A 21,409-nucleotide genomic window follows, 5' to 3' on the forward strand; every position below is an offset into this window, starting at 1 on the left:
GCTGCTTTGTAGAGAGGGCTCAAGGCTCCTGATGTCCTACCCTGGATGGCAAGGGTTCTCTCTGGAATATAAACTGAAATATCCTCTGCTTAAAGCAGCAAGACCAGTTTGATTTTAAAGCTGCCAGATAAAACAGCAGGGCCAAACCCAGTTCAGCACTTAGGTAGGAAAACTTCATTAAAACCCAGCTTCCCTATATCCAGCAAAAATATTCACCATGGGGAAGGGAGAAGGAAGGCACAATGGAGACGGTGGTTGTCATCAGATGCAGTTTTAATAAAACTTGCGTAAGTTTACAAGTGGAACATTTCTTCATGATTACCAGGAAAAGATTATCCCAACCGGAGTGCAAAACTTGAGCCCAGGGATCTGCCAGGCAGGGGGACAGAGGGGACTGAGGGAACATGGCCCATGGGACACAAGTCACTGTGTGTCACTGTGGCTCACTGTGGAGACCACACATACTTCCAGCTCCGGCTCCTCGTGGACACAAAAGAGTTTCTCCCACCACCAGACTCGGTGTGTGGAATGCTCTACCTGCTGCATCCCACACCAGAGTGAGCCCCCTGTCCTCCCACCCCATCCATTTGGAGGCCAGGGATCAGAAACACTGGATCAACATTATCCCTCTAACTTCACAGGGAGAATTTCTATAGGTATGTGTGAGGGTATTTACCCACCTACAACAGAAACTACAGGCTGTGAGTTATTTCTAGAAACACTAATGCAGCTGATCAAGTTTCAGGAATGTGTTTCAGAACCAGAGCAGGATTTCACTGTCATGATACTATTGTAAAAATGCTTTGGAGTTTGTCAGTGTGCTTGAAGGCATTGATTTAACATTGTGAGGAAAGAAACAAAACCCCAAAATTCAACTCCCCAACACAAGAGTCTTTGGTGGAAGCTGAGTTAAAGTAACCGATTACCACTTTGGAGTGATTGAGTTCAGCAATTAAGTAGATCTCACCAGGTTTTGCTGCTGTGGCACTGAGGACATGATCAGGCCATGTTGCCAGTGCTCACATGGGGTCGGGGTCACAACAGGAGAGCGGGCTGGCTACCAGGAGAGGGGACACAGGGACAACCCCCAAAGTCCTGCAGCAGCTGGGGAGAACAGGCCCCCTCAGCACTGGCCCAAAGCCACAGCAGTGAGCACAGAGCTAGCTGCTTTTTTATTCGAGTATAAACTCTGATTAATCACTATGAATAGACTTCAGTGCAGCCAGTGGGTGAGAACCAAGAGCCAGTCCCTCTCCCAGCAGGAATCCGGAATTGTCACACGGACATGATAACACTCAGCTCCGGGCCTGAGAGCCCAGGGGCAGTGAACACCTTTTACTATAGCATTACAAAAGACATGAAACCAGTGGTTCTTTTCAGACAACTGATTTCAAAACACCACACTGAGTCGGTGTCTGACTTCATTAAGATTGTGTGGCAAATAATTAGCATGATTCTTCCCCATTCATTAGAACAGTAAGCTTCAGAGGCTATCAAAATGAAATTTCCACTTACAACTCATCACACTGAGGCTGCAGCACTGGTGGTGCAGGATTAGGAGGACCACAGGCTGGAAATGAGAAAGGTATTAGAGTAACAGGCATTGAAATTGAGTTTTCTGACCATAACCAGAAATCCCATTACTTTATGAGTCACATGCAGAGATACAAATGAGCTGCCTCCACCCTCAGAAGGGATTTAAAACCATTTAAGTACTGGATGTATCTGGCAAGATCATGAGTTCTGGGGCACAGTTATCCTGCTCTTTGTGTAAAGTGCCTGAAGCGCAGAAAAGCTGCCAAAATGCCAGCTGGAAATTCAGCCTGACCTAAGCTGAGCATGGCTGGAGTCGAGGCTGCACACCTCAGTGCACCTTTCCTTTCTCCAAGCGTGAAGGGGGGTGATGCTCCTCTAGCATCGGCTCCATGAGACCGGACGTGCCACTGACAGAAGCTTCACTGAATTATTCAGAAGAAACTTTTCAAGTAAAAATGAAGAGAAGGAAGGAGAACCTGAATCCAGTGAGCAGAGGGAACACCTTGAAGCCACATGGTTCTCACAGGGTATCTGCTCACTGCAGCAAAGCATATCCCTGTTCCACAGGTTCATCCCACAGCACCAAGGCCTGATCTCGCTTCCAGCAGCTTCTAAGCAAATTTAGGTGCTCAAGAGCAGCTCTGGCTCAGTGTGGCTGTGACACAGACTGGTATCTGGGCTCTCACACTCACTCTTCTTGAATTCACAGTTTGCCATCACAGTCATTCTCTGTGCCTGATTCCATCCAGCAACAACTGACTTGGGGGAACATACATTTAAACCAAACCACACCTTTTGGATGTATATTTAAACAAAAACTAAACAACAAAACATAATAACAGCATCAGCTTTGTTGAAGAAACATCTCAAGGGAAACCCAGAAACTTCTTTACAGTACTTCTGTTTTCACGAGATGGTGATGGAGGACAGAAAGCTCCATAACCACTACTATGCACTGATATTTATTAACTCCGAGTGCAGCCACGCAGGGCAAGGAGGGTCCCAGCTCCACGAGCCCCCTCGACCGGAGCTTGGCTGGTCACTACTCGCCAGCAACTTAGGGGAGCCAACATAGCCTCCCTGCATTCTAGTGTTCTCCCTCCCCACCCCAAGGCTCCCAGAACCTCAGTCGGAGCTTTCCCCTCTCCCTTCCAGGCAATCCCCACATCCAGCAGAACACTTGTCTCTTCCAGCTGGAGAGATTTTGGAGGGGAACTGAATTAAGGGAAGGAAAAAAAAAAAAATACAGCAGCTGGGGTTTCTTTCCAAGACGTTGTTCCTCCAGGTGAGGCCTGATGAGTTTAACGTCTCAACAGAAGATACACAGATGATAACAGCTATCAACGGCCATTAAGGGAACATCAACTCCAAACAACGTCCCCCCCCCACGGCATGGCCGGAGACACCTGGCCTGGGAGAGATAAGAATGAGGACCTAATTAACACCGGAGGCAAAGAGATCTGTAACCAATAGGAAACCAATTACTAAGAGCTACATAACCTGGAACTAATGAACATTGAACCAATCAATTTCTATGGGGTTTTGACTGTACAAAATATGGGCTGTATGTGGATGAAATGTTTTCTGCTGCACATCCTGGCCAGAAGTATAGTATTGTCTTGATTCTTTAACACTAAAAATGTTGTTGGAGGGGTTTTGTTGTTCCCACAGTTCCGGCAACATGAGGAGTGGGAGAAGGAGCCACAGCCCGCAGCGCAGCGCCAGCAGGATGAAGCAGGAGCGAGATGATGGCTGTTGCAGGGGGAACGAGGAGAGACACCCACAAGAGCAGGAGCACCAGTGGGACAGGAGCAGTGACTGGGACAGGCACAAGGACCACTCAGACAGAAAGAAGAACCCCAGTGACAGGCCGAGAGCTCACAGCCATGAGCGAGACACGCAGAACCTGCGGAAACAGCAGCCAGAGAGGGAGTTTTACAATGAAAGGAGGCAAGAGTACTGGCAGGGCACCAAGGGCAGCAGCAACCAGAACCCAGAGCTCCGGCAGTTCAAGAGCAAACCCAGAGAAAAAGCTGTCAAGAACAAGCAAAAGCCAAGCTTGGAGCTGTCCAGGGCGCTGCTGGAGGACACTAACACGTTCCAGGGAGTGGTGATAAAGTACAGCGAGCCCCGTGAGGCACACATCCTCAAGACGCGCTGGCGCTGTGCCCCTTCAAGAACAAGTTCCTGCCCGTGATGTACATCCACAGGCAGAGCGCCTACCTGCTGGGCCGGCACCGCCGCATCGCCGACATCCCCACTGACCACCCCTCCTGCTCCAAGCAGCACACCATCCTCCAGTACCCGCTCTGACGGCACCATGGGCCTTCCTCAACAGCTCATCGAGCCTCAACAGCACCTTCCTCATGGAGCCCCAGCACTACTACCAACTGAAGGAGAAGGACGTGCTCAAGTCTGGGTTCAGCAGCAGGGAGTATGTCCTGCTCCATGAATCTTCAGATAAATCTGAGGCCAATGCAAAGGCTGATGATGAGGAGGAGAAAGAGTCTGACAGGTAACAGATGAGGAAGGAGTTGGGGAGGGGCAGAGGAGAGAAACTCATTGCGATTGAACGGGCCCATAGTACTCTCAAGTCCATGTTGTTAAACCTAAAATGAGGGACTCTAGGGATGGGTCTCCACAAAAGACTGTAAAAAGCCTTAAGTTTTTGAATTCAGTATTCAGAATGACCTAACCCCAGCCCAACGCCATTTCAGTGGATCGCAAACTCACCTAGAAAAAGTTCATGTATTTGTTAAGAATCTTAAAAGTGGAAAATAGGAAGACCCCTTTCCGTTAATAACTTGGGGGCGAGGATATGCTTCTGTTTCCACAGATTCTGGCCCACAATGGGTACCTTCAAGGGTGGTCCGACCAGCCTCTGTTAGTCTGACTTCATCATCAGCTTGGGAAACTGAAGGGACAAGATGAATGGAACTAGTTTAGTGACTGGTTTGTGGGGTTCGGGCTGTAACTTGAAAGATTTTTACACAAGAAACAGTATGATTGGTGATTCTGAATATATAATTTATATCATAACACCAATACATGGAGTTTTTATAAAGGGATTGAGCTGTAAGAGAATTATCTGATGTTATTTATATCCTTTGGTTGGTTGTAGGTTGTTCATGTTACCACTGATTATTAATAAGTTTGTTTGTAAGATATTTTAGGGAAACCCTCCCAGTCAAGGCCTAAGCTCTGGCCAAGCTCTAGCCCTGGCTGGTTCGGAAGTTTGCCATCAGAGCCAAGTATTTCTGCTCTAACATTGTTATCAAGTCCTTTGACTTGCTGATTTCGTCTTATAGAAGTGGCAATGTGTCTCACACACAGCCTCAATGTGAGAGTTACCATCTAAGGAAATATTGTGTCTTGTAGAAGAGTTTGCCTTTTGCAATAAATGTCTCCGTTTTTCTGCCAGGCTGAGTCCATGTCCCAGTCATCTCAGTCCTGCTCTTTGGGAACAGGATAGAAAACATAACTCCTCAGGAGGAGAGCAAATGGATTTTGTTTAGGTTCATCCTTAACCAGGAAAGCAATAAGCAGAATTCACTTTGAGTCAAGCTCTCTGCCAGTATAAACAAGTCTAAAGGGGCTGTGGCCTCTGCTGAGTCACACCACATGAGGTACATCAAGACAGTTATGGAGCTGTTTACATCAGAAATTTCCCCATAAAGTCTACTTTTAATACTGTAAATATGCATCTCTCCTTCACTATAACAGATTTCCAGGTCCTACACTTTGGCATAGACCAGACAGAAAATACATGTGTAAAAGTGAAAGCTCTGCCTGATAGTTTGCACAAGCATTTGATTTTCCAGCAACAGTAACAGCCTGATTGTTTCGTTGGGTTCACAGCACAAAGACACAGTGAGTCCTTCCTTGACTCTGGCCCCCACCCTGGGGCAGCAGCACTGCCACATGTTCCAGTCCTGAAGCAGCAAAGCTGTGCTGCTGCCCCGGATCTGCTCTCACCAGCACTGCCCAGACTGTCAGCAGACATCAGCACTGCTCTGGCTCCGTGGGGATATCACCCACCTGTACACCTAGAGCCGCAGCTGCCACTGCTGCCGAGCAGCAGGAATATCACTGATAGCAAAAGTCACAGTAACCCTTTAACCTGTGAAATCATGTCCTTTCCAGAGCATTAGCAAGTCCTGCTTGACTCGCTCTGTAATTAATAAACCTTTTAATTCATCTTGTAGTGCATTTCTCCACCCAGAACCAGAAAATATGGAATACTGCTGGTTTGAGAAAAGCATCTAAAAAAAGAAATAAATGAAGGGAAGACAGTGAGAGGAGGAAGGTGAGAAGCAACTGGAAAGGACACGCGGATCCTGAGAGCCAGGCATTCGGACAAACATAACTTAAATGGTTCAACTATATATCAATATATCACTGCAAATAGAGTTCTGACCAAAAATATAATAATTAACATATATATATATATATATATATATGTATGTATGTATGTATATATTGCTATGTCATTCAGTTCAGCTAAGAGGTTTGAGGTCCTGCACGAGGTGGTCCTGCAGGCAGCACAGCCCCCAGCTCCTGGCACGTTAAGGCTTCTGCTTTGCTGCTTTGGAAGGAAAGGGTGCCGAGGTGAAGGGATCCATGCCGGGCAGCTCCGTAGTCCTGGAAGACAGTGGGACAACAGAGACAGACCCCGCTATGGCCTGTCTGTTGGTCTGAGACACTACTTTGTAAGCAGCTATGGGCTTGGCCTCGAGGCCTGGCCCATCTTCGGGACTGTAGTGCCGGGAATACTTCGACAGGGATTGTGGACGGAAAGGCTTGTTGGCCATGGTGCCCAGCGCAGCGTCCGGGGGCAGTGCATGGCCATGGCTCCTCTCAGCGGCCACGTCGCCCTGCTCCGGCAGCACTGCTTTAGCAGGGACGCTCTCCTGGGCCTCCATGGCTCGGACGGAGCAGGGATGGAGATTGCCTGGCTGAGCAAACCCAGCAGAAGGATACGGAGCTCTCACCAAGGCCATGGACCCATGGGCTGCTGAATCCAGGCATGGGAACATCGAATGAGCTCGGCCATCGCCTGCTTGGCTCAGGAAAACAGATGGTGTGAATGGCTCTTTATGGGAAGTCAACTCTTCCATGCTTTTCTTCTTAGTGAAAGGGGCTCTCAGAAATACATCTGCTTCCTCTGGATGCCGTAGAGCTGTGTTGCCCTTACAAATAAAAGGAGCTTTGGTAAAGACATCCACTTCATCAGGCACTTTCCTGGAGCTTCGGAAAGGAGCCGTGGCAAACACATCTGGTTCATTAAAAACCTCCCCAGTGCAAGACTGGAAGGCTGGGAACAGCATCTTCCCTCCTCTACCCTGGGACTGGGGATCTTCTTTGGAGTCCTCATGCCTGGGGACAGGCTGCAGGAACCCTGGGCATAACTTGCATGTCTCCTCCTCCTCTTCTGAATCCATCAGTAAAGGCCTGGACCCACTGCAATCCAGAATATCTCCCTCATGGTCTGTGTTCTCGCCTTCACTGCTGTAGAAGGAGCTGTTGCTTGAAGGACCATCTCTAGCCAAGTACTCTGACTCTGAGTTGTGCTGCACTTTCACATCCAGCATCACAGGCTGACCTTTGTACAAAGCAAATCCATCACTGCCAGAATCTCCTTTAGAGAGCTCAAGAGCTACAGCTGGGAACCGGCCTGGATCCCTCTGCAGACCTACAAACACAAGAGAAGAGTGTTACTGAACCAGCTCTATCTCCTTGGTCAGCAATCATAATGAAAGGTACATTACACAAGAATGCCACGCTGCTCAGATGGAAACCGCCACCATGCATGGAAAATGGGCAGGAGAGGGAGGGCAAATCAATGAAAAAATGCCAGGGAAGGTGTTTGCAACACAGCCCAGGGACACCACAGGTACCACTGCTCAGAGGATGGAGATGTCTGACACACAGCACCCTCAGCACCATCCCACCAGGTTTCTCTCCCACCCACCCATGGCAACAGCCACCAGTGCAGAGTGTTTCCCTTCCCAACGCTGCTGCCCAACGGAAGCTCCAGCAGACAGACAAGTTCTGTCATTCCATCCTGCACTGCTACCCTCCAAGCACATCTATTGTTTGGCGTAGCCTCTTCCTGTGGGCCAGCCCACAGATAGGTGGAATTGTTTGTGAAATACGTGGGGGTGCCCCAAAACCTGCTAAAATAACAGGTCCATTTCAAAGACTGAAGGTCATCAGCCTACAGCTTTTAGCAAATCCTGAGAAGCAGCTATTTTAGTAGCAGCTATTATTTTTAACCACTGCCAGACAAATGGTTTTTAAACTTTCCATACCATGAACTTCAAATCAAGGATCATAGCTCCAATGACCTCGCTTGTTTCTGTATTAGCATAACAAGGCAGTGCAGGGAGAGGCTGTCCTGCCCTTCTCTAGCTCCAAGAGCCCACCAGGAGGCTGGGTTTGCCTTAGGACTCACATAGACAAAACAGAAGATCTCTTACCTTCACAGAACTACAGGCAGGTTAGAAGTGTGTCATTGGACTCGTTAGCAATAGGATAGGAAAAAAATGACATGAAAACTAAACAGTAGGAATTGCAGGAAGAATGAGGAGGGTGAGGAGGCTGGTTGGTACCCAGGGTCAGCAAGGCACCAACCAACACAACCCCTGAAGTGACAGAACCTCACCCAGGGAAAACTCTGCTCAGATTAATTGTTCCTGTTTAGACACCCATCACAGCCCTTAGGCACTGTTTCTCCATCACACCCATGGATACACAAATTATCTCCTCCATCAGTGTTCACAAGTAAAGACACAGTAGCCGTTCATTAGGCATCAAAACCAGTATTTATTGGGAATCTCTTCACCTGGGTACATCACACTGCTAATAAAGACAGCGCAGATTTGTGACCATTTGACCAGTTACTCTACAAAAATCCCTTCTCTCTCTCCTGCAGCCTGTGTTGTTCACACTGGTTTTCCCTCAGGTGCCCCTCTGGGATTCCAGGAGCAGCACAGCTCTGGTGGAGCTCCCTCCCAAGGAGGCTGGTCCCACACTGGCCAGGGGTCACTGTGACATTCTGAGATCCAGACTGAACCAGAGCAAGACCAGCTGCGACATCATGCAGATGCCTCCGGATCCCCTAGGCCACACTGATCCATGGGAAAAAGGCATTCATCATGGAGGGCGTGGTCATGCAGACCAAGGGCCCACTCTGCACAAGAACAGCACATTTGGGTGGATTTTTTTTTTCTAACTTTGACGTGCACTAGCAAGTACCAAGTACCTGTGCCCATGCAACCACGACATTTGGGACAGAGTAAGAGAGGGAGGACAGGATCTAAACCCTTCTGCTTAGTAGCACGAAGCTCTGAATGTGGGGACACTGCACAAGAAGCAGAATACCTTGTTCTGGGAAAAATTACTTTTTCTGATGTTCTCTCTGCCCATTCATGTGAGAAGGGCACCAAAGCTCAGCAGCAGTTTTCTCCCTTGCCAAGGCCAGTACAGGAGCTCTGAGTTACTCTGGGAGACAGAATGTAAGTGATGCTTCAACAGGAGCAGCTTTCAGTTAGAGCTGCCGAATGACACCACCAGGGAAGGGTCACAATGACCTGAACACAACAAAACTGGACACAGGGATGGAACCTGGGAGTCTGGGACTCACTGACAAGGCAGGAGCACCACTTACACTGCCAGGGAATGTTTCTCTAATGCTGAACGAGGGAGACCACTTCCAGACCCTTCCCACTGTAATTGGTCTCAGCAGCTTTTCTTTACCACATTCCTTGGTCCCAGAAGGAGCTACAGCCAGATCATTACAACAGGAAGACAACATCATACCAGCATTTTACCTTAGTTAACATCTGGCTGTGGGACTCTGACATCTCATCTCCAGCTGTGATTATCATGCTAAAAAAGGGTTTGGGCTACACTGACACTGAAATACCCCATCAAACCAAAACCCAGTTCCTGTGTGTGAAGGTCAGGGAAAAGATAACAAGACAAGGCCAGTGCTTCCCACAAGTAGCTGTAACTACAGGCCTTGCAAACCAGCATTGCAGAGGTGTCCTTGACTTACAGGACCACAGGGAATTTCAGTTTGCCAGTGCTGATGGATACTTTGGCAGGTCTGAGATCAGAGACCAGCCAGGCTGAGGCACTCAAGGGACAGTTCCCTAGGAAAAGACATGGATGCAATTACAGAAAAGGGGTCACTCTACAAGCTAGTGACAGCAGGAGGATGAAGGACAAATCTCACTGAACTGAGGCAGTGCCTGTGGGTCTGAAGCCCCAGCCCATCTCTGTAGGGTCTCAGACCCATTCACAGGAGACCTGACAGAACCAGGCTGATGATTTGCTTGGATTAACACAACAAAGCCCCACAAGCCCTCTGCAGTGATGCACCTCTTGCAGAGGGAGCATATCCTACCATCTGCCTCTCCTGAGACTGGGCAGGTCCTGTCTGTCACCCCCTTTTCCAGACTCTCAAGATCTGGGTGTAACTCCTGGGGAAGAATCTCTCTGGTTTTCAGTGAGTGCTCAGGTTTAAGGAATGCCCACTGCAAACAGCCATGAGCTTTACCAGCAGAAATCTTTACAGGAGCTAGAGCTTGGAGATGAGGGTTCTCCCTACCCTTCACAACACCGGTGTGTAATATTTGATTCCAGTGTCACATATATATACTAAAAAAGATTCCAAACTATACTCAGGCTCTTTTTCAAGAGGGAGAGCCTTAAAAGAAACCCTCTCATCACTCAGTACCCCAGGAACATACTCTGCAGGTATTCAGACAGCAACCTGAGAGAGCTTTACTCCAGGTGACAGCCCTGGCACCTAGAGTTTCCCCAGCTTCCAAGAAAAACAGTGTCCTGAAGTGGCAGAGTACTGAAATAACCAAGAGGAAAACTTGAAAATATTTACTTCCTATTACAACAGGCAGAACATTCACCAGAATGGTGAGGATCTCACTTCTGGAGCAGAGCCCAAAAAAAGGTCAGGGGAGACAGAAATTCCTGGAGTCTAAAGCTACACTTTCACCAGGAAACTCTCCTAATTTCATCAAACCGAAGTCAGGCAGGACTCCTGGAGCATCCAGGAACAGGTAAAGATCAGCACAGTTACCCGTGTGTAGAATTACTAGTTTGGAATTTTAAAGGGGTCAAAAGACTTATCACTCCTTCATTCTTGCACTGTGGAGATTTTCCTTGTATTCCAATTCCTCAAAGCAAACTATTCCAATTTCTGGAAGCAATCTCATTAAACAACAATACAGAACTACCCCTACACAGCACTTCCAGCAAGGAGGTATCACAGCACAGCACAGCACCAAAGGTCAGTGACACCCGTGGCAATTTGCAGGATTAACTTTTTCTGCTCGAAGCCACTCACAGTGGGAGACCTGGAGGCAGATTCAGAGCCTTCAGTTCCAGAGGATAAGGAATGTAATCCTGTAGTTCTGGCACACTTGTACAGCCATCTGCACCAAGCAGTAGTTAAAGACACCAACCCATATCCCATATTCCAGCAGTTCATGAACGGTCTGACCCCTGCACACCAAGGGCATCCTCCGGCACCCCCTCAGCTGTGCTGTGCCCCATTCAGAGGCTACACAAGTCCTGTTCAAGGTACAGGCAGGTCCTCTCTCAGAAAAACACAAGGGCAGCTTCATGGGGTGGCCCCTGCTCGTGTGCTGGGCAGGAGCAGTAGTCCCACAGCAGAGATGTCCCTAGAACAAGCCCAGCCCCACAGCAGAGATGCCCCCAGAAAAAAAAACAAAAACCAAACAACAGCCAGCAGCCCCTCCTTGCTCCCCAGGGACAGCACAGTGAGTGAATTTTTAAGTAAGATGGCTTTGCACAGCCACTGGAAGCATTACCCTGCAGGCTTTTAGGCCAAACACCATTATCGCTCCCTCTAAAAATAATTTTGCTCCAGACAGATTGGCTCAAGCTGCCCTGACCTGTGATGAGTGGGTTGGAGGAGGATGCAGATCTGCCACAAAGCCAAGATTCTCCCACCCACTGTCCCAGCAGGTTGCACAGCACCTGAAGTCCTGGCCAAGGAAGTCCCAAGGGATAAGACTTGGACAGTCCAAACTCAGGAAGTTGCACCTTCTGTTTTGGGACAGATGCTCCCAACACAGTGGACATTGTCAGAAACAAGGTGGCTGATTAAACTTGTGCTTGTCTGGTTAAAGATGAACAAGGAGGTTTCCAAAGGCAGAGGCCCTTCCCAGCCTGAGCCCCTCAGAGTAAGCAAGAACCAACAAAAAAATTCCAGCTATTCCTTTGAACATTTGCCACCCAAACCCAGAGTTTGTTCATGCACCCAAAGCACAACCCTGATGTGAAGGGAAATTGCTCCACGTGCTGCAGTTGTGTTTGCAGTACCCTGACAAGAGATCTACGGGAGCAGTCGATGCCAGCCTCCACTGCCATCCCACCATGAGGGCACCGCTCATGGGCAGAGCAGAACACCCCTGTTGGGATTCTACTTACTGCTGATGTCACTGACCACCTCCTGATCCCACAGCCCTTCAGAGGAGACAGGAACACCTCCCTTGGCTCCAAACAAGGCTCCAACCAAGCTACAACACTGATTCTTAGCCCCTCAGGGGAATACCAGACACCAAACTTGTCCCACAGGACACGGGAGTAAGTTCAGTTTGTGCCCTCAGAGCAGCAGCTTCCACACAAACTCCTCAGTTCTCAGCAGCACCAGCATTAACCCAGAGCCCATGGTACACTGACAGTTTCTGAAGAGTTTAAAATGAATCCCCAATCTCCATTCATCTGTCATTTTCATTCGCTCTGCAAGCACATGGTGAATATTTTCTGATAAAAGAGGTCTAAGAACAGACCTCTCTAAAATATTATATTTCCACTCACACCCATGAATAGCTACTTGAAAAAGCAATAAAATAAACATTCACATCTGCTTATTTAATAGCATTATTAACAACCCAGCGCATTTGTCATTTTTTCCAGAACCCTTGAACAAGTGCCATTAGATTTAAAATCTTAAACATTCTTTAAAAGTACTTTAATTCACAGAAATCTTTGTTTCTAATATACAGTAGATGGTTACTTTTTAAAATCCATTTCTCTTTTCATATAATCTCAGTATCTGACTATACAATAACTTTCTATCTATAGCATCTTCATGTTTTCCAGTCCAACTTGCCTGTGCTTTAGGAATATAAAACAAAAAAATAATAAAGTTCTATCCACAATTTTACTAAGGTAATTTCCATAGTTCTTATGTAAAGCTTCTCTTGGAAAGTGCAGTATACACATGTAATAATACAACACACTTAAGCAATACTTTTATTAATAAGTGTAGGTTTTAAAAGAAGAGTAATGTAGAGACACAACCGATGGGAGTTCTATGTACAGAATTTGTTAAACTAAGTGTTGGGGTGGAGAGGAGATGGAGAGAGGAAAGGAGGAGTCACAAACTTGGGGTTCTTCCCTTCTCAGCAAGGTCCGCACAGACACATTCAGTCACTCGCACTTTCGCACATGGGAACTGCTCTGTTACTAATACAGCTACAAACACAAACACAGGGACCAGGAAGCTGGGGAGAATTCCACTACAGAGGAAGAGTCCTTCTGCTCAGAGAGGGCTTTCAAATACGAGATAGAAATTCCAGACTTCATGGTAAGCCAAGGAAAGTGAGTTAAGCGTATCCAGCTATTGACAAACCAAGCATGTGAAGGGGAAAAGAAAAGGGAGAACCCATGGAGTTGTAGCAGCACTGATTTCAAACCACCTGAACCAAGTGCATGCATGTTCACAGAGACTGGGGTGGAGAAAGGCCCACAGGAATCTTTGTCTACTGAAATAATGGCTCCATACTGAACTGGGGTGCACTACAGCAGTTACAGGAGAAAATGGAGAACCCAGAACATATACCAGATGCTTGACTAAAACCAGGATTAAAAATAGACAAATAGCCGTAGGACAATTTGTTTCATACACAATTTACAGTAGATTGAGGGGATTTTCTTTTTTTCCAGTCAAACACAGAAAAGAAGTCACAGAAAATACATCTGCTGCTGTCACAGCACCCTTTTCACTCAAAAAAGGTCAGTGAAACACTAGTCACAGCCATACTCACATGGATTTGGTTCAAAATCTTGTTACGCTTCACTTAGAGTCATTTCTGCAGCTTTAGCAATCTGGTTTTTTTTCTTTTCTCTTTTTTCCCTTTTCTCTGGTTTTCCCTCCCTCAGGAAGCACAGTTTGCTCCTGGCAGGATTGTTTAACAGCAGACCAGGAGCTGGGAGCAGCTGGAAAACTCTTCATGTGCACCATCACCAGAGTATGGCTGGACTGCTCCAGAGGAACTTGGGGCTTCCTCCTCCTCTGAAGCAATTCAGAGCCACCAGCTCTCCTACCCTGTGTCCAGCAGCTGAGGGATGTCCCTGCCACTGACACCTGGCCCCTGCTCCTGCCCAGCCGTGGGGAAACGTGAATAGAACCAAAACCACACCCAACAGCACAAAGCAAAGACTGGGACACGCTGTTCACACCCTGCTCCAGGAAGAGGAGGCTGGGGCAGGGTCACAGAGCAGCCACAGCTCCCTGAGCAGGGCCAGGAGGGTTCTCCGTGGTGCTCCCCTGGACACTGCCATGGAACAGTCCAAAGGGAACCCCACAGGGTTTTACCAGCTTTAGAGAGAACAGGCTACCTGGAGAACTTAGCCAGAACTTTTCCCAGGCCATGGGAAGACACGGAGAGAGGTGAGTGACTGTCTCCTGTTGGCAGATTTTTCTCTTAATTAAAAGGGAAAAAAAAAATGCCCCAAAGAAGCACAACAGAAGGAAACTCTTCTGGCAACGAAATCGGAGGTCTGGGTACGTTACAGAAACTGCATCTGCTACTGTGTCACTGCTACAGGTCTATGAGCTGATCCACCAGCAGCAAAGACCTGGCTATGTTGGGAAGACTGGACTCAGAGCTTCCACTGTTGTTTCTAGAATGCCCACCTGAAAGTGTGAGAGATAGGAATTCAGTATTGAACAGGACACACACATGCACACAACAGTTTCAGAAGTTCAAGATCAAGAAAGAAAGAAAAAAGTCAAAGCAAAACAGAAAATCTGCTCAAGCTCTTCTCCTTATTTGTATCATGACAGCAATGAATCCCCTGCTCACTCTTCCACCCTCTCCCTCCCAAACCAAACCAGCACAGTAGCCAACAAATCCCTACAAACCCATTTTTCCATGAAGTTTAACCAGAACCCTCTCCTTAATAAGGGATCTCTAAAACAATTCAAGGACTCCCATGGGCCACAGAAAGGATAGGTCAAAATTTTAAATCCTGAAATCTAGTTGCAATTTTAGGAGCATCTTAGGGTGCTTTGAGCTGCTTCCAGGAGAAATGGGCTATCGTGGGACCTTCTAAAACTGGAACTTGGATACTAAAGGAGAGAACCACAGAATGGCTTAGGTTGGAAAGGACCTTAAAGATCATCTGGTTCCAACCCCCCAAGATGCTCCCCTGCACTCAAGGTGGTCTATCTTGGCCCAACCTTGGGAGAAATCTCTGACTTCCAGCAGAAACAGAGTTTGTAATGTCTGAACTGTTTCTAACAAGTGTCAGCCTCTGAAAGCCAAGACTAGAGCAGAGCAGGTCAGCACATTCCTGCTGTGACCAAAAATGGGAGTTAGGGAACAAAAGGTTCTGTGACCAAACTGAAAAAAAAAAGAAGCAAAAAAGCCTTAAAAAAAAAAAAAAAAAAAGGCAGCTCCTGGATTTGTCTTTAAACCTTCAAAAGTACATCAAAGGCTGTAATCAAAAAATCCATTCAATGGGGTGACCACAGAGAGGGGACCCACTTCACTGATCCTTCACTGGCCAGGTGTGAAATGCTGCCTGCTGCTGTCCCTAAAGAGCTAAAAACCACAGCACAATTGCTGCTGTTATGCCAACAGTGCTGCTGGTTTCTCGTAACCCCCCCAGAGGGGCTGAGACTGCTGGCAAAGATCTCATTAAGGGGATCTGATGCCAGAATAGTGAAAATGAGCAGCTGCCCAGTCACTGCCCTACAGACTGTCTGCTCAGAGCTCCTCAAAGGAGGTGGGGACATGGACCAAACTTCTCACACTCGGTTCTTACATTTGAAAGACATCAACCAGAAGTGAAAAAACCTCCAGCAGGAGTCTTGGGCTCTAAAGGATTATCATCATTATTATTCTTTCTTGTGCCTCACGCCAAGCTCACTTAAAAGACCAAAGGCTTGGGCAGTAAGTAAGAAGGTGGGAGGACACAGCTCTCACTGCATTCAGTCATGAGGGATCTGTGCCCTCCTGGTAGGCTGGGAGAAATTACCCCATGGGAACTCAAATATTGCATATCTGGTTTTGGACATGGAAATCTCCCAAGTACAGAATCTACAGAAATTTCAAGGCTAAGGTAACTCACTAAACACCACACTGATAGTATTTCATAGCTCAGGATTTGAACTAATCACATGTGCTGCAGCACCACTGCCCCAAAACTAATTTATATATTCAGTTTGCCTTTTTCCTTCCCTTTTTCAGTCCCACATCCTGGCTTACCTTGTGAATTTTTGGATATCAACACTGGAATCGGGTCAAACTCATCTTCTGTCACTTTTTCAGAGCCCTCAGGAGCATCAAAGCCTGATATCAGGTTAGTATCTTCTGCAGCATAGAAGAGAAATAAGGGTAAAGAAGCAAAGACAGCAGAGAGGGTGGTTAGAATTGCCAGGAAGTGTTAGAACATCTAAATGTTTTCAGAGACAGCATTTAGAAGCAGGAGTTTTATTTAAAAGGTGAAATAAAGTTGGCAAGTCTGGGTAGGAAAGAAGAGAGACAATGAAATACAGAGGTGGAAGGGATCAAACCAAACCAAGCAAGCCGAATAACAAGACCCAGAACAAAACCTGACCAGTGTGAAGGCTCAACTGGACAGTTAGAAGTTGTGGTAGAGGCCTAGGGGCCTAGGGTAAAGCTCCCAAAGACTGAAGGTGTTCTTTATCATGAGCATGATGTGAGAGCTCAGTCTGGCTCTCTGGCTCCCAATTCTCATGCACAAGGATAGGAAAAGAGCTGGGAAGAAAGAAAAAAACCACCACCCACACAGAAGAAATTCCAGTCATCTACATGAGACAAAACCCTAAGCTTTCACCTGCAGCAATAAAACAAGAAGGGCATCATGAAGTCAGATTTCCAAGGAATTTACCTGCCTGGAGAGTACCCAGATGCTGTGAGAGATTTTCTAGAGATCCCTAGGGCAGTTCTAGGAGGTAATTCCATTGATTTCAAACCACATCAGCTGCAGTTCAACATTTGGTGGGAGGCACTTTCAACCATCTCCAGAGATGAGATGATTTACCCACCTCATCAGGCAATTACGCATCTTTAGAGCCTCTCACACTCCCTGAGCATCACTTTAGACACCTCAAATACCCTTCCAAATCTGCTCCTCAGCTCTTGTATTAAGTATTTGTGAAAGCCCAGCAAGGACACATCAACCTGACAGTTTTCATGAACAGGAACATTCCTGACTGACTCCTGTTGGGAATAGGAGACTTCTACCTAAAGCTGACGAGATTTAATAGGTTTGGAGAGAGTTGAGGCAAGAAAGCACTCATGGAACTACTCTCTGCTCTGGAGGATCAGACTCAGGGAAAACAACCCCTAAATGTTGGAGAAGAGCAATGCAAAGTGTTAGACACACAAAGGTTCATCTGAACAGGAACTGTCACCATAACCTCTCTGTCCCCAGAGTTATTTATTTGTGCCTCTTCTCAACACCCTGGGAGTTCCCGCAAGGGATCCCACTTCCACGGCATTTCTGCATACAGCTGCCCACAGCTCCAGAGGCTGCTGCAAGAGCACTGCCCAGCTGTGGACAATCCTGAGAAGAGGGACAGGCTGGCCAGTGTCCCCACCTGGGACAGCCCCTCCAAAGCTCTGGAACTCAGCTCAGTGACTTGTGCCACCCCAAGCAGAAACATCCTCCCCCCTCTCACACACAGAGCCTGGTGCTGAATTCAGCAAATTCACATTTAGGGATCCTGAAGGCTCAGCACCAATTCCAGGGCCAGAAAAGGGCAGAGTGAAGGACAAGGAAAGGCTGCAGTGGCAAAGCTAAAGGATCAGCTGCTCAGAGCCCAGATCCCACTGATGAAAGGATCAGAGCACAGCTGCTTTTCCAGCCCTCCTTGTCCCACTGGCACAAGGAACACTGCAGCTCCACATGCTGATGACACCCAGGGACAGCAGCACCTGCCCCAGGGGTGGTTTATATCATCACCAACACCAGGACTGGATAAAGCAACAAAAAATAAGGAGTGAGACTGATGTTCAGTTAATAACCACACCCGGAGCTAAAAATGACTGTTTGAAAACAAGCCATCAGTGACTTCTGGAAGATTTTAATATCTTGCTCCCACCCCCCACTAACAGAGTCTCACTTTCCTCATCACACATGAGCCTTTCCTATCCTAGAGGGAACAGTAGGACAGCCCTGGGAGAGCCATGCAGTAAATTCATTTTCTCATTAACCCACACCACCACATCTAGGCTTTGCAATGTCCCAGGATGTAGCAGCAACTGCTCCACACACATTTCAATGCAAAGTAAAGTGGCACAGGAATGTATTACAGCACTGAGCAATTAGAACGATTGCTTGTTTAACCCAAAAGCTCTATGGAAAGCACAAACTCGTTCTGAAGTGCCATCAAGTGTAAAAATTGATTACAGACTGTTTTTGCAGCAACTCCTCCAAGGCCAGAGCATTTCTGTTTCTATAGGGATACTCACTAAGTAAGCAAAACATGCCCCAGCTCCAAGGGGCACCCAGGAATCAGCACTGAGGCTCTGGGCCTTTCTTTCAAGGCAATAAATAGCCCAGAAGTCCTCGCCTCTCCCCTCAGGTTCTCATTCATGTTTGCTGTGACACTGCAGCTGGACTCAAGAACTCCTGAGAAGGACAACGTTCTCTAGGGCTGGAAGAGCTCATCTGCCTGGGATGCTAACTCCAACAAACCAAAAAAACAAAAACAAAAACAAAATTCCTTTTGTTCAAAAAACTTGTGACAGATGATTATCAAGCTCCCTTCCGGAATTATTAATGCACAAAAACCACAAGTCTCAAATCCCAAGTGGAAAAAGCAAACCCAGAATCCATTCACTGAGGAAGGGCTGCACACAGAGCCCACCCTTCATGCCTGCTGGATCCCCACTCCACGGAAAACAACACCATTTTTGACAAGCTCTGTCTTTACAGTCAAGCTGAATACTTGATGTTTTTCCACCCTTAGTACTTCAGTGCACATTCCAAGTTTGAACAGCTTGGGAAGAAAACAAAGCAGTGGCTTGGGGACAATAAAACACCAGAACAGGTCAGAGCATCTGTTTCTGTAAACCAGGAGCAGCTTCACTCAGGAGGGCCAGGAGTGAGAGCAGAGGGCCAGTTTACCTTTGTGAGGCTGAGCTGCGAAAGCTACAGGAGCAAACTCATCCAGGAGGTCAGCAGCAGGATTAGAGAGCAGAGAACAGTCAAGCAGAGAGTCTTCTCCAGTTAGAGAGTCTGGATCCAGGTGAGCATCCCAGGATGGCATTGAACAGGACACAAACAGTGTTAAGCTCACATTCCTATATTCCCCTTCACCCACAAACAGGGTACAAGCACAGTTTTGGTGCAAAGCCAGCACAAATGCTGCCATTTTTTGTGATGGAAAAAATGAGATTCCACTGCTCTCAGTGAGGGCACAGAGTCCCAGCACCTCCAGCTGGGGTTTCTGTCTCTCTGAAGCTGAACAGACAAAGGAATCCCACAGAGCCAGGTTAAAGTGGGAGCTCTAGAGAGGGAGGAGCTTCAAACCCAGGGCACTCCCACCAGGTACATCTGAGAAGAGCTTAAGTCCATCTGCTGTGGGAAATGGTCCAATCAAAGCTGCACAATGAGAAGGGCCAGGAGTGGCTTCTTGCCTCTCTGGGACAAATCAGTGATTGCTCTTGAGCTCTAAATCACTTCATGGGAACAATGCACCAGCACCTACAGGTCTGTGATGGTGGGCTCAAGGAACATTGTACCACAGAATCACAGAATCTCCTGAGTGGGAAGGGACCCACAGGGATCAGAGACCAGCTCCTGGCCCTGCACAGACACCCCAACAATCCCATTCTGGGCATTCCTGGGAGCAGCGTCCAAAGACTCCTGGAGCTCTGACAGCCTTGGGGCTGTGCCCATTCTCTGGGGAGCCTGGGCAGTGCCCAGCACCCTCTTGGGGAAGAACTTCTTCCCAAGGAGACGAAGAACCACAGAGCAGTCCCTGAGCAAGGCCCCCAGGCAGGCCCAGGTGCCAGCAGTGGGAAGAGGAGCCCCTGTGGAAGCAGCCAGAGCTCTCTGCTGCTCAGATCCCCCCAGCCCCTCCTGCCTCACCAACCTGTTCTGTTGGAGGCCACCGACTCACTCTGGGACACGAGGCGCTGGGGCAGTGGGGCCTCCAGCCCTGGGATGAGGCTCTCCACAGCTACGTCAGCTTTTCCTTTCCACAGGGGCACAACAGCAGAGGAGAAGCCAGAGGTTAGTTTGCAAGGAAATGCAAAAGAACTGAGGCAGGAGTTGTCTGAATCCTTTACTGACTCTGTAGTATGTGTCAGCTCAAGGGTTTGTTTGGTTTTGAACCCTGGTTTCAGCTTTTATTTGGTTTTATTTATTTTAATTTGTACAAGCCCAATTTGAAATACCCAGAGTGGAGCAGCAGGTTACTAACACCTGCCCTGCAGCTGAACAGAAGAAAATAGCCACAAGATCCTTGCCCAGCAAAAGGAAAACAGTGACCACTGGAGTCTCCTTGCATTCAGAGTAACTGATCATCAAAATTCAGACAACTGCCAGAAACTGCCAAAGTAGAAGAAATTTTACTATTACAGGGAGTCATGTCCCTGCTTTCTACCAGAGCCACAGGTCATACCCAGCTGGTCACAGGAGCCCAGCTGGGGCCCCAACCCACAGGAGCAGCTGATGGCAACAACCTGCAGCCTGCAAATCACTGTCTTCAGTGCACCTGGCAAGTGGATAAGAACACAATTCTGCACCACTCCAAAATCATGACCCTGCCCGGAGCCTGCTGCATCCAGGCTCACAGCAGCCTAGCATGTTTATTTCCAGCACCTTTCCTCCTCATCCTGCTGAGAGTCCATGGAGACAGACCAGCTCAGTGCCTGGGCCATGGTTAAACACAAAATCTTGACCAGAAATAAAGATATTTTTGCCATTTTCTTCTTTAATCAGCAATTAACTTTCTTCTACCAAGAGAACACCCAAGGCACAGCTGTGCCACATCACTGCCAGATCAGTGCACCTGAAGTTCAGGTGCAGACACCAAATCCTCACTGCTCAGTGCCCATCTCACAGAGAAAAGGCAGAGCTGTCTCAGCATGATCCATTACCTCCCTCATGCTGTCTCCCCAGCAGAACGGGCTGTTCTGGGAGCCAGGGGTGTGCACAGGGGTGAGCATGCAGGGCAGGACATGCCATGTGACAGGAGGGGACAGGGCTGGGGGCTTTACCATTGACAGCATCTGACGTGCTGCCGAAGGGGTCAGCCAGAGGCAGGAGGTCGGGGAGCAGGAGCGCAGGCTCGGGAGATTTGAGTCCCTCAATCAGTTTTTCTGGGGCAAGCAGGAAAAGGAGGAAGGGAGGCAACAGAGAGAAAAAGCAAAAGAAAGAAAAAGACAACATTAATCAGGTGCTCAGTTCATGGGTCACTGCGCTGTGTATGAGCCCCAGAAGAGCATCTGCACCACAGGGTGTGCAAATGGCTCCAGCACAGAACCCAGAGTGGTCTGGGTCTTTCAAAGCTCATCCAACCCCTGACACAGACAGGCACACCTTCCATGGGCAG

General features: G+C 47.8%; 1 protein-coding gene and 1 pseudogene across 7 annotated transcripts in view; one reads left to right on the forward strand and one right to left on the reverse strand.

Moving 5' to 3' along the window:
* The first annotated feature begins 263 nt into the window (after positions 1-263).
* On the forward strand, positions 264-4,066 carry LOC310920554 (smad nuclear interacting protein 1-like; annotated as a pseudogene). Its single transcript has one exon. The product of its transcript is annotated as a smad nuclear interacting protein 1-like (transcript).
* A 2,033-nt stretch (positions 4,067-6,099) lies between these two features.
* AAK1 (AP2 associated kinase 1) overlaps positions 6,100-21,409 on the reverse strand; it is a 69,258-nt gene continuing 53,948 nt past the window's right edge. For 2 of the 6 annotated variants that reach the window (XM_083880598.1, XM_083880599.1), the window contains 4 exons: positions 19,946-20,047; positions 18,976-19,086; positions 16,086-16,190; positions 6,100-7,228 (listed from right to left, as the gene is read on the reverse strand). In XM_083880598.1, coding sequence (XP_083736724.1) covers positions 6,102-7,228; positions 16,086-16,190; positions 18,976-19,086; positions 19,946-20,047 — 1,445 coding nt within the window. In that variant the 3' untranslated portion in view covers positions 6,100-6,101. Of the gene's footprint in view, positions 7,229-12,466; positions 14,510-16,085; positions 16,191-18,975; positions 19,087-19,945; positions 20,048-21,074; positions 21,177-21,409 lie in introns of those variants that run through there. The other 4 variants (XM_083880600.1, XM_083880601.1, XM_083880597.1 and 1 more) reach the window with 3 other exon arrangements.

Source organism: Zosterops lateralis (genome assembly GCF_965231275.1).
Source record: "Zosterops lateralis genome assembly, chromosome: 30".
Classification (NCBI taxonomy): domain Eukaryota; kingdom Metazoa; phylum Chordata; class Aves; order Passeriformes; family Zosteropidae; genus Zosterops; species Zosterops lateralis.